This window comes from Mastigoproctus giganteus, chromosome 2 (assembly GCF_048544385.1).
Source record: "Mastigoproctus giganteus isolate SK-2022 chromosome 2, ASM4854438v1, whole genome shotgun sequence".
Lineage (NCBI taxonomy): Eukaryota > Metazoa > Arthropoda > Arachnida > Uropygi > Thelyphonidae > Mastigoproctus > Mastigoproctus giganteus.
In genome coordinates, this window is record NC_143576.1 from 268,178,266 (window position 1) to 268,200,192 (window position 21,927).

General features: G+C 42.2%; 1 protein-coding gene across 1 annotated transcript in view; it reads left to right on the forward strand.

Annotated features, from left to right (window-relative positions):
* The window catches only part of LOC150090461 (uncharacterized), a 71,205-nt gene that overhangs the window by 39,585 nt on the left and 9,693 nt on the right, over window positions 1-21,927 (forward strand). The window contains exons 3-4 of the mRNA XM_090369142.1: window positions 8,601-9,166; window positions 18,975-19,113. Of these exons, the coding sequence (XP_090225268.1) occupies window positions 8,601-9,166; window positions 18,975-19,113 (705 nt within the window). The remainder of the gene's footprint in view (window positions 1-8,600; window positions 9,167-18,974; window positions 19,114-21,927) is intronic.

The following is a 21,927-nucleotide window of genomic DNA, read 5'->3' on the forward strand; positions in this document are numbered from 1 at the left end:
CTCTTACGAAGAAAGGCTTAAGTTTTGCAAATTACAGTGTCTGGAGACTAGGCACCAGCGAGGTGATCTGATAGAGGTGTATAAAGCCTTGAATGGTTTAAGCATGCTCAATGCTGATGGGATTCTTCCTCTAGCTCAGAATAATCACCTGAGAGGGCATAAATTCAAATTGAGGAAAGACAGATGTAGGATAGACGTGCGGAAATTTGCCTTTAGCCAGCGGGTGGTTGGTTGGTGGAACAGACTTCCATCCCTTGTGGTGGAGGTTGATAGCCTAAATAAGTTTAAGGCTCAGCTGGACAGGTATTTTGAACGAACAGAGGGGTGAAGTGGAAGTGGTTTTTTTTTTTTTTTTGGCTGATGCTGCATAAGCTTGCTTTCTTGCATCAAATGCCTCTACTAATGCTAATGCTAATAATAATATGTGTAATTTATGTACGATTTCTATGTTTGCGCTCTAAGTTATAATGTACAAATGTATATAGGTACCCTCCTAGGTGAAGGCTGTTCAGGGGTGAAGCATATGTAATAAATTGAATAATAAATAAAAAATAAAATAAATAAAATGTTGAGGGGGGTATACCGCTTGTCTATCTTCCTTATGGCCTGCTGGAGTGCTGCTGTGTGTTTCTGGAAGTAATCCTTAAGGTTAGCGATCGCTGTTTCTGCTGCTCGATGAGGTCTATCAGGCCCCCTTCCTTCTTCTTTCCGATCAATTGTCAGTCTTTCTACGGCTGACTTCGGGTTGTGTTGGCAGCTCTTGGTCATCATTGTCCTTGTCTTTCTTATGATATCCTCCAGGTCGGTGTTAGTCCAATCTGACACTGAAGGAGAACGTTTGCACTGGGACTGCATAGGTGTTTATGGCTTTCACTGTGTTCTCTCCGCCCAGCTTTTTCTTTCAGCACGCTTCCGAGTCTCAGATTACTCTCAGGTATTTTTCGGTCAGGGAGGCCTTAATTTCCTTGTGCTGTAACTGCTGAGTCTGCATCATCCCCAAGTATTTGAAGGCCTATCCCTCTGCCATGGTTTCGATCTCTTTAACTGTCTGCAGCCAGTAGTTTCGGTTGACTAATTTTCGATAGCGCAATCCGTGTGTCTTGTATTTGTCTAGACCAAATTGCATCCTAATATCATTGCTGAATTCTTTGGTGATCTGGAGTAGTTGCTGGAGTTGCTTCTCGGTTCCCGCGTAGAGCTTAATGTCATTCACGTACATCAGGTGGGGGAGGCTGTACAGGTTCTTCCTTTCTTCTTTGAGATTATATCCGCACTTGCTGCTGTTCAGCACGGTGGACAGCGGGTTAACACTAGACAGAATCACAATGTGCTCAGGGCATCGTCCTGAAAGATTACACTCCTGATGGGGATTGCTTGGTTATGAGGTTCTCGACCTTAATGGTGGTACTCCATTTCTCCTAAGAAGTTTGTCACTATCGGATCGACTCTTTAGATGTTCAGCACTTCTATTAGCCAGTTATGAGGCATAGAGTCGAAGGCCTTGCGGTAATCGATGTAGGCAGTGTACACGTTGCGGCGCTTCTTGCAGGCTTGTTATATAACCGTGGCATCTATGGTTAATTGCTCCTTGCATCCTTTCTGTTGTTCAGCCGTTATGTTCTTGCTCTCCAAATGGACATGTGCTGTTCACACAAAGACATAACACATGTCCACATTTTCAGTTTCATAAAATATTCCTCGACCACTTGAGCTCTATATGCAGGGCCGTTTACATTCATGAAAAGAAAATCTGGGCCTACCGTACCCCTAAAAAGTCGCACATAGGTTCAAGGTTCTGGTGTCAGTACCTCTGCACAGTTACCGTACCTCTGTCAAAACATGAAGAAGGATCGGCCGTTGATGATTATTATGACCCACACGAGAACACTGCCTATGCCTGATGTTAGAGGGATGGTACCGCATTCCTCGTTGTATGCATGTGAAATAACGTCTAGAATCTGTTTGTAGAATAAAATGGGACTCATCAGAGAACAGAGCTGTACCCCATTTGTCAGGGCTCCAAGTCACATGTTCAAGGCACCAATTTCGATTAGCTCTGCGGTGATTTCAGGCTAATGGAATATAAATCACTGGCTTTCCTGCTTGCAGTTCACCTGAATTGAGCCTTCTTAACACAGTCCGGTTGGAAATGTTGTCACCAATATTTCTGCAGCAACCTCAAGACAGATTTGATAATTGGACATCGTCAGGTGCCGTCTTGCTGTTAGAGCCAGAGAGCGGTCTGTTCTGGTTGACGTAGTTCTCGGGCAACCTTGGTCAACTCTCCTTGTAATAGAATAGAATAGAATCTTTAATTGCAGCATGATAGAGATACTGTCTTTTGCAAATTACAGTCTCCAGACACTGTAATTTGCAAAACTTAAGCCTTTCTTCGTAAGAGCAACCCTTTGTTTCATTCACTAATCTTGTTTTGTTAAGGCCATGTATCCCCCTTCTCTGTACTCGTTCCAACAGCTCTACATCCTTCTTGAAATGAGTCCTCCAGACCTTATAAAGTACTCAACGTGTGGCCTGACCATTGCCTTATACGAGGGAATAATCACCTGCTTATCCCTGCTAGAAAAATTCCTGTATATCATTGACAAGACACCATGCGCTACTCTTGCAGCCCGTCTGCACTGCTCAGAAAACTTCAGATCTGTCTGCACAATTACGCCCAGGTCCTTTTCGTTCTCTACCACTGTCAGTGTAGTACGACAGAGTTGATACGTTGCTCTGGCGTTACTGTTTCCCATATGCAGTATTTTACATTTGTCAATGTTAAACTTCATTTACCACTTCTCAGCCTATCTGCTCAACCTTTCCAGATCCTGCTGCAGCAGCATACTGTCAGTAGTGTCCTTAACAACCCTGCTAACCTTTGTATCGTCTGCAAACTTGGACATTAAGCTTGATATACCATCATCAATATCATTTAGAAATACAGAAAACAACAATGGACCCAACAATGAACCGTGAGGGACTCCACTAATAACAATAATCCACGATGAGCAGTGTCCATTGATTATCACTCTCTGGCTTCTTCCCCTCAACTATCCCTTTGTCTATAGCAGCAATTTGTCTCCAATGTCACAGTGCTCCAATTTGTGCATCAGTCTTTCATGTGCAACAGTATCAAAAGCTTTTCTAAGATCCAAGTATAGAATATCAAAGTTATTCCCTGCGTCCAGTTCTTTTGTGACTGCATCATAGTATCCAATCAAATTGGTCAGGCAAGACTTCCCCTTAACAAAACCATGCTGTGTCCGAGCTATAACTGAAGTCTTGTCTAGATGATCCTGCAGTGCTTCTTTAACCAGTGCATTCATTACGTTTTCTGGAACAGAAGTTAAACTCACAGGTCTATAATTACTTGTGTCAGCCTTTGATCCTCCTTTGTGAATTGGGGTCACATTTGCACTTCTCCAGTCTTTGGGTACTTCCCCTGAGTCCGAAGCTCTCATAATTATCGCTAAGGGTTCTATCACTTCCTTTGCTGCCTCCTTTAATATAACTGGATAGATCCCATCCACCCCAGGTGCCTTTCTTGTATTTATTTTCAACAATTTCTCTTCCACTTTCCTCTCAGTTATTACAAAATCATCTAGCTCAGTGCCAGAGTTTACTTCACCTCTGGCATTCCCCTTCGTGAATAACTCCTCATGTGTGAATGTAGTTGCAAAATACGCGTTTAGTTTGTTAGTCACCTGAGCAGGATCCTCAACTGTTGAACCATTAATATCCAGTGGACCGATCTGATTCATCCCCTTCTTTCTAAAGTTTATATAGGTAAAGAACTCTTTTCTGTTTTTCTTTGCATCCTTTGCCAAGGATTTCTCATAATCTGCCTTTGCCTGCCTAATCTCATTTGTGACTTGGTTACAGACCAGTTTATATCTATCGTAGGCTTCCATGTGACCCATTAATTTATATGCATTTTTCTTTTCTGCTATGTGTCTCATTAGTTCATCTGACAATCATTTAGGTCTAAATCTTGAACAATATTTCTTAGTTGGTATGTAAAAGCCTAGTAGCTTCCAAGATAAGTTCTTTGAATGCTTCCCATTTTGAATTTGCTGTTGGTAACATCATCAGTTGGTCCCACTGTATATAATTTAAATACTGTCTCAGTCCATCGTAGTCGCCTTTACGGAAGCAATAACCCTTCCCTTTACCCCTAATGGTAGTTACCTCTTTGAATAAATCCCACTTCAGCACACTGTGATCACTGCCACCTAGTGGTTCCTCTATCTGCAGATTCTTAATGCATGAAGAATTACTGCTGATAATCAAATGAAGAGTATTACTTCCTCTAGTTGTCTTCTATTCATGCTGATGTAGAAAACAATCATCCAATAAATCCACAAAAGCCTTGCTACTGTGTGAGTGACCAGCCCCCAAATTCCAGTCAATATCTGGGAAATTAAAATCCCCCATTATAAGACTCTCTGATTTACTGGCCCACTCTATTTCTCCGAACAGTTTCTTATTATACTCATCAGAGTCATTAGGCCTATAGCACACTCCTACTATCAATTTTGATCTCCCAATGCTTATGTCACACCAAACTGACTCGACACTGCACTGTCCAGCGATGTCGACTGGCTTCACTTCCTTGGTTTTTATGTGTTTCTTAACTAATAGCATAACCCCTCCCCCCTTCCTATCCTGTCTATCCTTTGTGTAGACGTTGTACTCCCCAAATTCCAGTTCTGCATTCCTTATATCTGTGTGACACCACGTCTACACCAGGTCAAATTGCTTTGAGCAATTCCTCAAATTCATCCAATTTATTTACCAAACTCCTAGTATTGGTGTACATGTGCACCTGTTTCTATTATTATAGAAAATAATTTGGTGAATAAAGCGGCTAAATATGTCTAAAAAACGTCTCGTTCAGCGGAGCTATAACTTATAACACTTGGATTTGGTTTACAGATACTTTTATGCAATTACAAGGCCGAGTAAAGATTAAATAAACCAGATTAATCAGAAAATCACAAAATAATGTTATACTACTAAATTTAAATCAAAAGTTTTAGAAAAACAATAATTTCAAATCAATAAATAAGAAAATCCACTTAGCGGCTTTGAACACGTCTGGCTCCCACTAGCCTCGTCAGCAGATGGTGATGAGTACTGCATATATGGCTCTCCAACTGAGCAGCCAATAAACAGGAATAAAGTGGTATGAAACTGTTCACAATAAAATATTGATGAAAAACGTTTTGTTAATTTCGTCGAGCAGTGCAGTTTTCGAGTTATTGTTAAAAGTTAGTTTTTCAGGTTATTTTTTAAAAGGGGAAAGGACTGTAATGTCAGCTATACAGATGTAAATACGACAAAATGAATTTTAATGGAGCAGTTGATGCTGCTTATTTTAACTTTTGATTGTATTAACATTCGAAAGTTGAAATAAGTTAAATATTCCGTTTTTCGCAAACGTTGCCTATCATTAGGGAGAGGAATGATTTGAACGGGTTTGGCCGGGGGGGCCGCATAACTCCCACCCCTATCCTCCACTATCCTGCCGTCGTCGCTAGAGGGCGCAGCCATCAAGGCACTTTGAACCGATTTTAATTTAATTGTTAATTACAATGTTCTCCATCAAGATCAAATCGACACCATTGCTTCCAATGCATGGCTCACAAGCGGGACGCTCTTCCCCGAGACTCAAGGATTCATGCTGGCCATCCAAGACCAGGTAATCAACAACAGAAATTATAGATAATACATCGCCAAGGAGCCCAGAGTGTCCGATGATACATGTCGACGATGTCACCTGGCCTCAGAAAGGATCCAACACATCCCCGTGGGATGCAAGGTGATCACTCAGACGGAGTACACTCATAGACACGACCAGTTAGCCAGGATAATACATCAGAAGCTAGCAAGGAAATACCAGTTGACCAAAGAAAGTGTACCATACTACAATTACGAACCACAGGCAGTACAAGAGACCTCAATCCACAAGCTGTACTGGGACCGCGCCATATTAACGGATAAGACCATCCAGCGCAACAGACTAGACATAACCCTTGTGGACAAGATGGCAAAGGCTACCTATGTGATTGAAATAGCGATACCCAACACTGGCAACCTGCAGAAAAATCCATGGAAAAAAAATCAGAAGTAACGAACCTAAGACAGGAGATCAAAGAGGTGTGGCATATGCAACAAGTAACGACCAACGCGATCATAGTGTCAACCACAGATATGGTGCCAAAGACCCTACATAATAGCCTAGCAGCAATAGGTCTCCCAACGAACACCTACAAGGAACTGCAGAGAGTCGCAATCCTGAACACTCGTAGGACAGTCAGAGAGTTCCTCGACCAACAGTAACACCAGACATTACAACACTCACCCACCCTTACTTGGTAGCAATATCCGTCACGAGGTGGAGTCCCCAGTCAGGGAGAAATAATATAAGAGCAATAATAATAATAATAATAAACTCCCCCTGCTCCCCAAAAGCGACCAGCATAATTAACAACTTTAGAATAAAAATATTTAAATGGACAAAATAATATTTAGTTTCAAAATGGAAATTAAAGAAAAATATTAATGATGATAATAATAATGATAATAAAAAAGAAAAAAAATTAAATGAAACTAAAAATATCCGACGACTGCCGTGGCGAGCACATACGCTAGATTTTAGTCCGATCTTACGCCTGTGGGGTGCCCTTGGGCGTTGCATTTCACGCCGAGGGCCACTTCCATGGTCACTTGGTGAGAGTCTATGCGGTAGCACAGTGGTATCGTCACCGTCCTCCACATACCGAATGGAAAATCCCCGGGTTCGAATCCCGTCGGTGACGCGAGGAACTTTAATGGGCTCTTTTCACTCCGCGGCTGAGTTAGTCGGTCTCAGGAATAGATAGCAAGGTCCCCCCCCCCCCAGAAACTGGGTGTTTTCATGCAGCAAAACAGGCAAATCGACCAGAGAGCAGACGCAATTTACAGACAAAATATATATGTGGGTATAGGTTAGAAATAATGGGTGGCCTAATATAATAATTTGATTTTTTTGTGCAAAGGTATTGTTTGCGCAGTAGCACAGTGGTATCGTCACTGTCCTCCCCACACCGGGTGGAAAAGGCCCTGGTTCGAATACTAGAATGAGGGATGCTGGCACCAGGATAATTAGCATTGACTATTTGGTGCGGGATTGGAATGTGTTTTTCCATAAATGGAATGGCAGGTTGGTTGTGTATTTTTTTCCCCCTGGCTTACTTTTATTGATTTATTCTATTATCTTTTTTTATTTATTTATTTTTTTCATAAGTGGAATGGCAAGTTTTTTATTTTATTTTTTTTGTGTTTGGCTATGTGGCAGAAATTAAATTAAATTAAATTTATTATTAATATTTTTTTATATATATATATTTTATTATTATTATTATTATTTATTTATTTTTAATTTATTTTATTATTTTCATTTTTTTTTTGCTGGCACCCAGGTATGGGATGTTGGCACTATCTTAGATGGGTGCGGGATTAGTGTCAATTCGCGCAATAAGAGCTATAGTAGGCCCTGGTTGGAAAACGTGCCTGCGATGGGTGCCAGGAAGCAGCTGCCCAGGTGTTGGCTGCTTCTTGTTGGTGAGGTGGCCTTTATACAGAGTGCATGTTAGCCAATAATACCAGGTGGATTGGAACAAGGGTCTTGGGGCCACCGTACAACAAAAACGCAGATGAGATCAGATGAATTAATCTCCAGTGTAGTCTTCATTGAGGAACAATAAAATACATCCATCCATCCATCCATCAGGATTTGCTTATTCATGAAAGAAATGGTTGGCTCTGGCCGATCGTACGGCGATGATTTTAAACAGCGATCAGAGCAAGAACAGAATTAACCTTTTAGCCATTTCGGCTGGCAGGACAGCAAATGCAGATGCAATGCAGACTCAGAGGCGGGTCTGCACTTGTAGCACAGTGGTATCGTCACCGTCCTCCCCACACCAGGTGGAAAAGGCCCGGGTTCGAATCCTGTTGATCACACGAGGAACTTTAATGGGCTTTTTTTCACTCCGTGGCTGAGTTAGTCGGTCTCAGGCCTAGATAGCCAGGTTTTTTCCCCAGAAACTGAGGTTTTTCGTCCAGCAAACAGACAGATCGACCATGGAACACATGCAATTAATAGTCATAAGACACACAGCACGGCAGAGGAATTTAATTATTCAGGTGGTCTAAATATAATAGTTTTTTTTTTTTTTTTTAAACTCAGAGGCGGGGACAACATGATCTGACTTCCGGTTTCGCTGCTCAGCAGAACTTCACTGGAACACGCGACCCTCTGCAGGAATCCGTGGGCGTGCGATTACTTTGTTATTATTATTATTTTTTTATTTTGTTTCATAAGCTGACACCTTAGGCGTCCCATCTACTGGAACTGGTCCACCTTCTCGTAGTGCAAGAGGCCAGCACATCACAACAACACAAGATGCATAAAATACACAAACATCACACTACTTCAAGTCCGGCCTATTTCACAGAGTCTGTTAAAACCTACAGTAACACGAGGGAATTTGAACTGACGCTAACAATAACACATGTCCACACTCTCAGAGACTTTTTTTCTCTGTTCTTAGGGAATCCGTGGTCATGTGACTGTCGTCTGAAATGGCTTCTAGAGTGGCTTCAGAGTACGGAATTCGAACCGCTCAAGGACGACCCACAGTGCCAGTCCCCCTCGTGGCTTCGTTCTAAGCTTCTGCGGGAACTCACCCCCGACTCCGTCACGCCATGGTATCAAAACTGTCCCGTCCAGTGTGTCTGTGTGTGCGTGCCATTTGGGAGGGACTTCTATATCAGCGTCAACTGCAGTCATCGGAACCTGTCCGACATCCCCGCAGATCTCCCCGAGCACCTGGGCGAGCTGGACGTGTCCAATAACCTCCTCACCTGCATCTCCAACGTGACCTCGAGGACTTCCCTCCGGATCCTCAATATCGAAAACAACAGCATCTCTGAGCTGCGGGACGTAATCCCTCGAACGCTGAGGGTGCTGAGACTGGCGGGGAATAACATGACGAGACTTCCGGTTTCGGTGCTCAACAGAACTTCATTGGAACACGTGACCCTCTCAAGGAATCCGTGGGCGTGCGACTGCAAATCTTTGCCGATGAAGAGGTGGATCCTCGCCCATCAGAGCGCCGTAAGTACCTTCTTTTGTTCTCTTAATTCTCATCGAATTTGTTTACCAATCGAGGATTTATTCCACGTGCGCCGGTGGCCCACTGGCTGTACCAAAATGGAGTGATATTTAAATTTCAAAGGGAATACAGAATGTATAGGGGTTTGTATATAGAAGGCAGTTATTCAGAAAATTATTACGCGCTGTATAAAAACAAGACAACTGCTTTCTTCTTTCTTTTCCCTTTACGTATCCGAGCAGACCAGTTTATTTATTTATTTATTTATTATTATTTTTTTGCTGATCGTAAGAGTATTCTTCCATTGGCGATTTCTGTTTCTTTTTTATGCGCGAGGTGATATCTTATTTATTGTATTCCTTTTTTTTTGGCAGTTTCGAAATTTTCGTAAAAACAACGTGTACTCTGCGCAGAAAGGTCTGAAGATTTGGTTCGAATACTTTCCAGTTGTCTTCAAACAAATGGCAGCGTACAGCTCTGTGCAAAAGTGTTTACTGTTAAGGAAGACTACAGAAGTGGGGGGGTGAGCAGAGTGGTTAGGCTACAGTAGTGGGAATTCGACTGTTTCTGTTCAAAGAAGAAGAGGAATCTGACAACACTTCCAGGTGCGTGAGGTTAGTGGATGAACATGAGAGAACAGACGAAATTATTTTCAGACGAAAGGAAGGATCATGCAGACCGACGGTCATTAAGAATGCCACAGAGGGTTGATGAAGCTCACGAAATGTTGTCTCAAAGTTCAAAATTTTGCGTCAATTTTCACAATATACCAGGATGTCTAACAGCGCAGTAAGGATGATTTATCGAAGCAAAGATATCTGCATATTCAGACAAAATTCAGCCCAGCCAGCCGCTAACACAAAATGCAAAAGATCGACGTTTCAGTTTGCCACGGAACTTGGGTCTGCGCTTAGAACGAGACCCTGACATTATAAAGAAAGTGTGGTTTTCTAAAGAAGCACCTTTTCATTTAGAAGGGTGTGTGGATGAGCAAAATGCAAGGTTTTGTGCTGTGGTTATTCCACTGATGACATTCATTATATGCACACAGGGTCACTTCGCGGTGCACACTCTCTGCAGTATTTGTCGACGGAAATCGTCCCTAATGAGGACGATCATTAGGGGCGATTTTGTGCTTCGTTTGTATTGCTTTTGATGTGGATGACAACTGGTTTGAACTGGAAGATGCGACGTCCCATACTGCGTGAGTTATCCTGGATGAAAATTTTCTAATGGCTACTCTGAGGTACATGTCAAAGGACTGCTGTTACTTCCAGTGTCATCTGACTTACACCAGCATAATATTTGCCTTAAAGACAACGTGTTTCCGAAGAATCCACGACCATTCTTGCGCTGAAGACAGCGACTGAAGATGAAAATTGTTTACGAAGAAACGTTGGACTATGTTCTTGGAAACTTCACACTCTCACTGCTGTACATTATTGATATATGTGGAGGACACGTTCAACATATTGCTAAGTGTATAATACTACTACTACTACTAATAATAATAATAATAAAAAACATCGCGAAAGTTACCGCATTCGACTTACCTTCCCCAAGGCCGCAGTGATGGCTGAGCCAGATAGTGGCGCCATCTGGTGTCACCCGCGAGAACTAAATAAATAAATAAAATAAATAAACCACTGGGCATAATCCGAAGCTAAACAAGTACACCTCCATAGATGGATGTTGTCGCAGATAAATATTATTCACTGCATCGAGTGTGGCGCACGATAAAGTCACTCGCGCCCAGGCCTTAGACAGAGGGGTAGGTTCGAAAAGTTGGAGACAGTTGCCCGAGGAAGACAATGGAGCAAGTGGCACTGTCCCCCATAAGGCTACCACAAGAGAAGAGCAAGACCATCCAGCCCCACCAACTGGAAGTGTTTCCTGCGCAACTGTGTTAGTGACCACCCAGGAAGGAAGAAAACGCCAACGCATGAAACGGAGCATTGAAATGAATACGTACATAATGCGAGCATACTGTGAAATAACCAGGCTAGAGACCGATATGACAATGTACAGATCGCGACTACATACCAAGTGGTTGGAACGATTCCCGGATATTCAGGTCACCGAACAGCGATTAGCAGACCAAAGAAGGACCATCATCACGAAGAACCTAATAGCTCCTGCCATCTTGGAAAAAATCAGCAGGATGTCAGCGATCTGCTACAAAGCACAAAGAATATGGTCAATATGGAACCAGAGGAGAAACAGCATACCACGGAACCAGAGGAAGAAGAGCATGAAGAGATACAACCCAGAGTAGCTGAAGTGGAAAGAGACGAAGTCATGCTATCCAGAATAGAACACGAGTGGAAGAAGGCGCTAACAGAATCCGAAGCAATGGACCCCACAAGGACCAACGTGATACCTAAGCAGAGGCCAAATAAAATTCTGTGGAAAGTAAAAGACCATCTCAATCGAAAAACAATGCCACATTACCTTGACAACAATGGTGCAACGCTGGAGGCTATCCAGACAGCCGAATACTGTGCTGTCATAGCAGCCACTAGGATTAATGGAAAAGAAACAAGAGACCAGCAGCAGAAGAACCGAAAACAGAAGGAACTGCCAGCTTGGGAAAGAAGACTTCAGCAGAAGATAAAAGAATTAAGAATCAAGATAGGTCAGTTGACCCAGTACCAACAGGGTAATAGAAGTAAGAAATTGACTGGAAAGGTGAAGAGCATCCTCAAGAGCGACAGCATCCACAGCAACATGAGACCAGGAAATCAGAGAATAGTAGAATACTTGGACACACTGAAGCAGAACCTCCTCGCACTCAGCAAGAGACTACGCATGTACAAAGACAGCTCCCAGAGAAAAATAAACAACCGAATCTTCGATGAGGACCAAAGAGCCATCTACAGGAAACTGGGTGAACATGAGAAAGCAGGAAACGGGCCACCCGAGAAGAAGACGATCGAAGAATTCTGGTGAAATATCTGGAGCAGTGAAGTAAAACATAAAAGCAGAGCACTCTGTATAGAAGTAGAACGGAAGAAAACGAAGGACATAGAAGAGATGAGAGAGTGGGAGATTCGAGAAGAAGAATTAAAACAGTCGATCAGGAACACCCAGAACTGACAAACCCTGGGAATTGATAACATCCACAACTACTGGTACAAGAAGAGCAGTTCACTCGAATGATAAGGCACCCGGAGAGACAATCCCGAATTTCTCACTGAAGGAGCCACATATCTGAAGCCTAAAGACGAAGATACAAGAAACCCAGCGAAATACAGGCCAATCACATGCCTCCCAACGATATACATGATCCTGACCAGCTGTATAATCAAGAAGATATAAGATCACTTAGAAATTAAGAACATAATGGCCGAACAGCAGAAATGTTGCAACGAGCAATTAACAATAGATGCTGCAGTTATGGAGCAAGCCTACAAGAAGCATCGCAACTTATACACGGCCTACATTGATTACCACAAAGCCTTCGACTTCGTACCTCATAGCTGGCTAATAGAGACCCTGAAGATCTACACGGTCAGTCCGATAGTGACAACCTTCCTAGGTGCAACAATGGCGAAATGGAGTACCACCATTAAGGTCGAGAACATCACAACCAGGCCAATCCCCATTAGAAGAGGAATGTTTCAGGGAGATGCTCTAAGTCCACTATGGTTCTGTCTAGCACTCAACACGCTATCCACCATGCTTAATGACAGCAAGTATGGATAAAACCTCAAAGAAGGAAGAAAGAACCTGTACATCCTCACCCAGCTGATGTACATGGATGACATCAAGCTCTATGCGGCAACCGAGAAGCAACTCCAACAACTACACCGGATCTCCGAAGAATTCAGCAAGGACATCAGGATGGAATTTGCTCTAGACAAATGCAAGATCCAGACACTGCACCTGGGAAAATTAGTTGGAAACTACAAGCTGCTGACTGGTAAAGAGATCGAAGCTATGACAAAAGGAGAGACCTACAAATACTTAGGGATGATGCAGGCTCAGCAGTTAGAGCACAAGGAAATCAAGAAGTGCTTGACCGAAATAAATCAAAGACTCAGAAATCTTCTGAAAGCAAATTTGAACGGAGGGAATACAGTTAAAGCCATAAAGACCTATGCAGCTCCAGTACTAACATACACCTTGGGGGTCATAGATTGGACTAACACCTAGCTATAAGATATTATGCGAAGGACAATGATGACTAAGAGTCACCATTGTCCATGTCGTTCGCATAATATCTTCAGTATAAGAAGTCAGCAGTGGAGAGAATAACAATACCTCGGAAAGAGGGAGGAAGGGGCCTGATAGAACAACAGAAAACAGCGATAGTTAACCTGAAGGATTACTTCGAGAACAACACACCACCACTCCAAGCCATAAGGAAGATAGATAAGTGGTATAACCCTCCCGTCCAGACAGTACAAGAAATGAAGTTAGCTAAATGGGCAAAGAAGACACTCCATGGCAGACACTACACTGATCTCCATCAAGATCACATCGATAACATTGCTTCCAATGCATGGCTGACAAGAGGGACGCTCTTCCCCTAGACTGAAGGATTCATGCTGGCCATCCAAGATCGGGTAATCAATGCCAGAAACTATTGAAAATATATCGCAAAGGAGCCCGGAATGTCAGATGGCACATGCCGACGATGCCAGCTGACCTCAGAATCGATCCAACACATCACTGCTGGATGCAAGGTGATCACCCAGACTGAGTACACTCATATACACGACCAGATAGCCAGGATAATACTTCAGAAGATAGTGAGGAAATACAGGTTAACCGAAGAAAGTGTACCATAATACATGTACGAACCCGAGGCACTACTAAAAACCCGAACCCACAAGCTGTACTGGCACCGCGTTATAATTACGGATAAGACCATCCCGCACAACAGACCGGACATAACCCTTATGGACAAGATGGAAAAAGCTACCAACACGATTGATATAGCGGTGCCCAACACTAGCAATGTCCAGAAAACCCATGTGGAAAAAATTAGGAAGTAGACGAATCTGAGATATGAGGTCAAGGAGATGTGACATATGGAAGAAGTATCGACCATTCTAATCATCGTGTCAACCACTGGTATGATATCAAAGACTACATAGCAGCATAGCAGCAATAGGTCTTCTAGAGAACACCTACAAAGAACTCCAGAAAGTCGCAATCCTGAACACCTGTAGGATAGTCAGAGATTTCCTCGACCGACAGTAACACCAGACATTACAACCACCCTGTGTATTTGGTAGCAGTACCCGTCATGGAGTGGAATCCTCCAATCAGGGAGAAATAATATAAGAGCACCAACAATAATAATAATAATTATTATTATTATTAAAATCAGTTTATTGAACCAATAAATGTGGTCTACAGACTACACGGCCATTCAACCAGGAAAGGGCTCCGTAATACAATTAATTATTTACATTAGATATATCGTATTTATAGTCCTGCACTGTCAGTTCGACTCCGCCGTGTTTCTCGGTGGAGATTCCTAAGACATGCCTAAGAAATTGTGCATTTCTTTTGTAGAAAATTTACAAAATTGTACACGTACAAAACCTACAAAATTATATAAATATACAAAAGAATTATAAAAAGAAATTATTACAACAAGTAAATGTTTGGATACATTCCTTAAAATTAAGAATTTAAGAAATTTAGTGGAGAAGCTTGATGAAGTTCTGAAAGAATTTGGTGATGAATTTAAGTATTGATTTCATTCACAATAACTGTGAATGAAATTCATTGTAAACAGGCAAAAGAAAAGAACGTGGATAGAATCCTCGACAGAACCGCACAGACAAAGTTCGGAATTGGAAAGATCGAAATGGGCAAGTTTAAAATCTAAGGACACGGGCCCCGTTAAAAGCAAACTAGAAAACTTGCACGGAGAATATCATTTACGATTATCATTTTTTTAAATACATTTACAACTTACATAAAACGTACAAATCAATTTTACAAACAGCAGGTTTCACAACGTCGACTTAATTAACTTCTATAAAAAAGAATTATTTACAAGTTTCGGAACAATTTTAGCAGCAGGACTCATCTCGGTTTCTCAGGCTTTTTACACTGGACAGTAGACATCACAGCTTCATCCACGTGAAGCTTTACTGCAGATTCTCCGATCTGTATCCTTCTGAGTCACGGAACTTATCTACGTTAATCTCTAGTCTGTTGATCAGCTGGATTATGTTCCCAGGAAACGTATTACTAAAGCCATCTAGATTGTCGGCCTGGTAGCATTAGCATTAGTATTAGGAGAGCCATATGATGCAAGAAAGCAAACTTATACAGCATCACCAAAAAAAAAAAAAAAAAAACCCTTCCACTTCACCCCTCCGTTCGTTCGAAATACCTGTCCAGCTGAGCCTTAAACTTATTTAGGCTATCAACATCCACAGCAAGGGAAGGAAGTCTTTTCCACCAACCAACCACCCGCTGGCTAAAGGCAAATTTCCTCACGTCTATCATTCATACATCTGTCTTTCCTCAATTTGAATTTATTCCCTCTCGGGTGATTATTCTGAGCAAGAGGAAGAATCCCATCAGCATTGAGCATGCTTAAACCATTCAAGGCTTTATACACCTCTATCAGATCACCTCGCTGGTGCCTAGTCTCCAGACACTGTAATTTGCAAAACTTAAGCCTTTCTTTTTAAGAGCAACTCTTTGTTCCATTCACTAATCTTGTTTCCCTTCCTGTACTCGTTCCAGCAGCTCTACATCCATCTTGAAATGAGGCCTCCAGACCTTTATAGAGTACTCAAGGTGAGGCCTGACCAATCCCTTATACAAGCGAATAATCATCTCCTCGTTCCTGCTAGAAAAATTCCTGTATATCATTGACAAGACACCATGAGCTACTCTTGCAGTCCATCTGCACTGCTCAGAGAACTTCATTTCTGCCTGCACAATTATCCCCAGGTCCTTTTCATTCTGTACCACTGTCAGTGTAGTACGACAGAGTTGATACGTAGCTCTGGGGTTGCTGTTTCCCATGTGTAGTACTTTACATTTGTCAATGCTAAACTTCATTTTCCACCTCTCAGCCCATCTGCTCAACCTTTCCAAATCCTTTCGCAGCAGCATAGTGTCAATAGTCTTCTTAACAATCCTGGCCACCTTTGTATCGTCTGCAATCTTGGACATTAAGCTTGATATACCATCATCAATATCATTTATAAATACAGAAAACAACAATGGATCCAACATTGAACCCTGAGGAACTCCACTAATAACGTTAGTCCACGATGTGTAGTGTCCATTGATTACCACTCTCTGTCTTCTCCCCCTCAACCACCCCTTTATCCATAGCAGCAATTTGCCTCCAATGCCACACTGCTCCAATCTGTGCGGCAGTCTTCCAAGTGCAACAGTATCAAAAGCCTTTCTGAGATCCAAGTATATGATATCAAAGTTATTCCCTGCCTCCAGTTGCTTTGTGACTGCATCATAGTATCCAATTAAATAGGTCAGGCAAGACTTTCCCTTAACAAAACCATGCTGTGTCCGAGCTATAACTGAAGTCTTGTCTAGATGATCCTGCAGTGCTTCTTTAACCAGTGTCTCCATTAATTTTCCTGGAACAGAAGTTAAACTCACAGGTCTATAATTGCTTGTGTCAGCCTTTGATCCTCCTTTGTGAATTGGGGTCACATTTGGACATCTCCAGTCTGTGGGTACCTACCCCGAGTACAAGGAAGCTCCATAATTTGCTGCCTCCTTTAATATAACTGGATAGATCCCATCCACACCAGGTGCCTTTCTTGTGTTTATCTTCAACAATTTATCCTCCACTTTACTCTCAGTTATTACAAGATTATCCAGCTTACTGCCAGAGTTGAATACACCTCTGGCATTCCCCTTGCTGAATAATTCGTCATGTGTGAATGTCGATGCAAAATATTCATTTAGTTTGTTAGCTACCTGAGCAGGATCATCAACAGTTGAACCATTGATATCAAGTGGACCAATCTGATTCATCCCCTTCCTTCTAGAGTTTACATAAGTAAAGAACTCTTTGCTGTTTTTCTTCGCTTCCCTTGCCAAGGATTTCTCGTAATCTGCCTTCGTCTGCCTGACATCCTTTGTAACTTGGTTACAGATCAACTTTATCTATCATAGGCTTTTGTGTCATGTGTTAATTTGTAAGTATCCCATGCATTTTTCTTGTCTGCCATACTCCTCATTAGTTCATCTGACATCCATTTTGGCCTAAACCTTGAAAAATATTTCTGATGCTGTTGGTAACATCATCAGTTGGTCCCACTGTATAGAATTTAAATACTGTCTCAGACCATCATAGTCGCCTTTACGAAAGCAATACCCCTTCCCTTTACCCCTAATGGTAGTTACCTCTTTGAGTAAATCCCACTTCAGCACACTGTGATCACTGCCACCTAGTGGTTCATTTATCTGCAGATTCTTAATGCATGAAGAATCACTGCTGATAATCAAATCAGGAGTATTACTCCCTCTAGTTGCCTCCCGAACATGCTGATGTAGAAAACAATCATCCAATAAATCCACAAAAGCCCTGCTAGTGTGTGAGTAACCGGCCCCTAAATTCCAGTCAATATCTGGGAAATTAAAATCTCCCATTATAAGACTCTCTGATTTACTGGCCCACTCTATTTCCCTGTACAGTTCCTTATTATACTCATCAGAGTCATTAGGCCTATAGCACACTCCTACTCTCAATTTTGATCTCCCAATGTTTATGTCACACCAAACTGACTCCACACTGCCCTGTCCACCGATGTCGACTGACTTCACTTCCTTGGATTTTGTGTTTCTTAACTAATAGCATAACCCCTCCTCCCTTCCTATCCTGTCTATCCTTTCTGTAGACGTTGTACTCCCCAAATTCCAGTTCTGCATTCCTTATATCTGTGTGACACCACGTCTCTGATATCCCCACAATATCTGCCTTTGATGTTTTGAGCAATACCTCAAATTCATCAAATTTATTTACCAAACTCCTAGCATTGGTGTACACGCAGGTATACATGCACCTGTTTCTATTCTTAGCTACCCTAACACAACCCATGTGTTTACTTGTACCGCAATGGCTCCCAGCAGTGTCTGAAATACCATGCATCTTGTTTTTCAGACTTCTGCTCATTTGAATAGAAGCAGTGCAAGAATCACTTCCACCTCTGCCACTGGCTACTGTTAATCTGTTAGTCCTTGTATCCCCCCCCCAATCTAGCAGTTTTCCGACCCACCTAACACTGCCTCGATAGCATCAGCAAATATTCTTGCACCCTTTCTATTTAAGTGTATCCCATCCCTGTAGAAGCAATCTCTCCTGTTAACAAGTACAGTCCAGGCTGAAAAAAATTCTACCCCTTGAGCCTTGCACAATCTTTCCAGGGCCGAATTGATTGACAAGGCTCTCATTATAACTTAATTGACTGAGAAGGTTGTCGTCGTGATCATAGCGCCTTGCTGTTCTGGGAGGGCGGACGATATTGTCGATTCTGGGGCATCGATGCGTCCAGTTATAAGTTTAGTAGATGTTAGAATATCTTGGGCAGCAATCGGCTGTTTCCAAGGCAGTCATTTGCGTTATTACTGTTAACAGTGCAAGTTGCTGGTGCGAACTAACAGCGAGGGCAAATTCTGTCTTTAATTTCATTTTTCATGCGTGAATTAACTGCTTAATGTTTACTTTTACGCCCTGTTTCATTTTTTTTTTTTTTTTTTTTTTTTTTCGCTCTTGCAAGTTTATTGCCTATGTATTAAGTTCTGCCAAATTTTATATCATCCTCTTGTACGCTAATTTTCGAAGGTTTTGTTTTGTAGGTGACGGATGTGAATGAAACCCGCTGCGGACCTCACCAGAAATACAAGGATAACGAAGGTCGTGTTATTGCGAAGCTGTCGGATGCTGCACTTTGTCCACAGGAACTGCTCTACATTCTTCTGTCCATCGGAGGCTTGGGTGAGTCATTCTGATGGGGGGTTTACTTACTTATTTTAGGGATGTAATCGCTATGATGGACGAGGCCAATATATTTTAAAACACGAATGGGCGGCAGAACGCGACACTTTGCTTTTCTTCGGTTTTTATAGTAATCAGTGACAAACGGATTCGCAATGGCCAGAACCGTTTTGGGTGTTGTGTAAACGGTTCACCAAGCAGCCGTCTCGCTGGAATGACTACCCTTGTGGGCACCCATTCCAGCGAGAGCCCAGTTGGCAGGATCACCGTCTTCCACATATCGGGTGGAAAACACCTGAGTTCGAATTCCTCGATGACGCAAAGAAAATTTATGGGTTTTTTTTGGCTGAGTTAGTAGGTCTCAGGCGACGGTTGCATGGTTTTTCATCCCACCTAACATAAAATCGACCTCAGACACGGAGCAACATCGCCTTAGTCGCCGATTCTCATAAAAAGCAATAACAATAACAACAACTGGAATGAGTTGGAAATGGAGACCTTTTCCAACCATGATCAATTTGTCTTTCGGTTATTTGATGTTCTCTGGGGTTGCGCAGTGGTTGTAATCACTGCACTCTGAGAAAGGCACGCGTTCGAATCTCCTGTCAATGACGCGAGGAATTTTTATGGCATTTTCCACTCAGTGGTCAGTCGGTCTCAGACGTGGACAGCAAAGTCATCTATTCCCGGGAAATTGAGTTTTTCATCCAGCAAAAGAAGCAAATCGACCGGAGAATAGATGTGATTTATAGACCTCACACACACACACACACACACACACACACACACACACACACACACACACACACGCACACACGGGTGGATGGGGAGTTCTCCGGTAATTCTAATACGACAGTTTTTTTTTTTTTTTTTGTTGTTGTTTTATTTTCAATTGTCGGATGGAACATAGATAGTAGCAGAGGGTACCGCAACGGAAATGTGCAGTAACATCAAGCTGTAGCCACTCACTTTTTTCGACGTAATTTATGTATTCTTGTATACGCATAACAAGCGCAATGAGAGAGAGAGAGAGAGAGAGAGAGAGAGAGAGAGAGAGAGAGAGAGAGAGAGAGAGAGAGAGAATCTTTATTGCCGTATACTTTCTCTGTAAAGAATTCTGTCATGTGCCTTGTTAGCCTATGCGTTAATCTCCTTGAGTACTCGGCCTCTGATGTAGGAGATTGTTCACAGTGCGACTGCCTCTGGCCATGGACATTAAGGGAACTACTCAACTGGTAATAAATTAACCTCTTTCGAAAACTGAACAACTGCTAATTTTTTCCCTCAGAAACGGTGCGGTGGACTCAAAACGGTTTTTGGGTAACTCTGAAATGACATTTAAATAACAGTATAAAAAGGTACATTTACAGAATAAAAAATTCCGAAACTTGTCCTTGGTGCACCGCTGCTCTAAAACAGTTTATTGTTGTTGAAGGGTTTTAGACTCATCGGCAACTCAACTTAGGCCCCTTTGCCCCGTTAGATTGTCTGTAAATTTTGTGTGTTCTGTTGTCAATATGCCGGACAAAAATCCATCCGAATTTCCGGAGAAAAACCCGTGCTGTTCTTTCTTGAGAGCGACTAACTTAGCCACGTTGCGAAAAAGACCCACAAAAATTTCTCGAGTCATCGACGGATTCGAATTCAAGTCTTTTCCACCCGGTGTGGTTAAGGGTGGCGATTTCATCAAATGCTCTATTCAAAATGGAGGTTTCGAATCGCGCTAACTGGGGGAAAATACAGAAGTCGAACAGGGTCAGAAGAATTCTCTGTCATTACCAAATGCGCAATCGGTAATGATTGAAGGCGATTGCGAAACTTCAAAGGTTCATTTAAAGCAAGAAACTTGTCCGTTATGCCGGAATTTGCAATGTTTACTTATACAGTTCAAGTTTGTGTTCTGCTTCAAAGTACCTGTTGTTGCTGGAGTAAATTTTATGTAGCAGTAGTAGTAGTGGTGGCATGCAAGAAAGCAAGTGTATGAGCTTATGCAGCATCAGCCAAAAAAAAAAAAAAAAAAAAATTCACACAACAATTCCCTCTAAATGTTTGTCCAGTTCTTCCTTAAATTTATTCAAGCTATCAACTTCCACAACGACAGATGGAAGTTTGTTCCAGCAATTAACCACCCGCTGGCTAAAGGCAAATTTCCGCACATCTATTCTACATCTGTCTTTTCTTAATTTGAATTTATGCCCCTTTAGGTTCGTAATCTGAACAAGTGGAAGGATCCCATCAGAATTCAGCGGGCTCAACCCATTCAAGGCCTTATACACCTCAATCAGATCACCGCGCAGGTGCCTAGTCTCCAGCCGCTGATAAGAGGTAAGTGGATCCCTTCATTGGTAAGAGGATCCCTTCATTTCCCTCACCAATCTTGTTGCCCTTCTCTATACACGCTCAAGTAAATCTACACCCTTCCTAAAATGAGGCCTCCAGACCTGTACGCAGTACTCAAGTCGTGGCCCGACCATTGCCTTATATAGAGGGATAATCACCTCCTTTTCCCTGCTAGCAAAATTCCTATATATCATTGACAAAACCCCATGACCTGCCCTGGCAGCCTGTCTGTATTGCTCAGAAAACTTCATATCTGACTGCCCAATTACTCCCAGGTCTTTTTCATTCTCCACTACTCTGAATGTACCACCACTCAGTTGGTACGTTTCTCTGGGGTTACTTCTACCCATATGCAGTACTTTGCATTTGGCAATATTAAACTTCAATTGCCACTTCTCAGCCCATGTGCCCAAATTTTCTAGATCCTGTTGCAGTAGCACACTGCAACAGGATCTAAAAAATTTTGCAATGTAA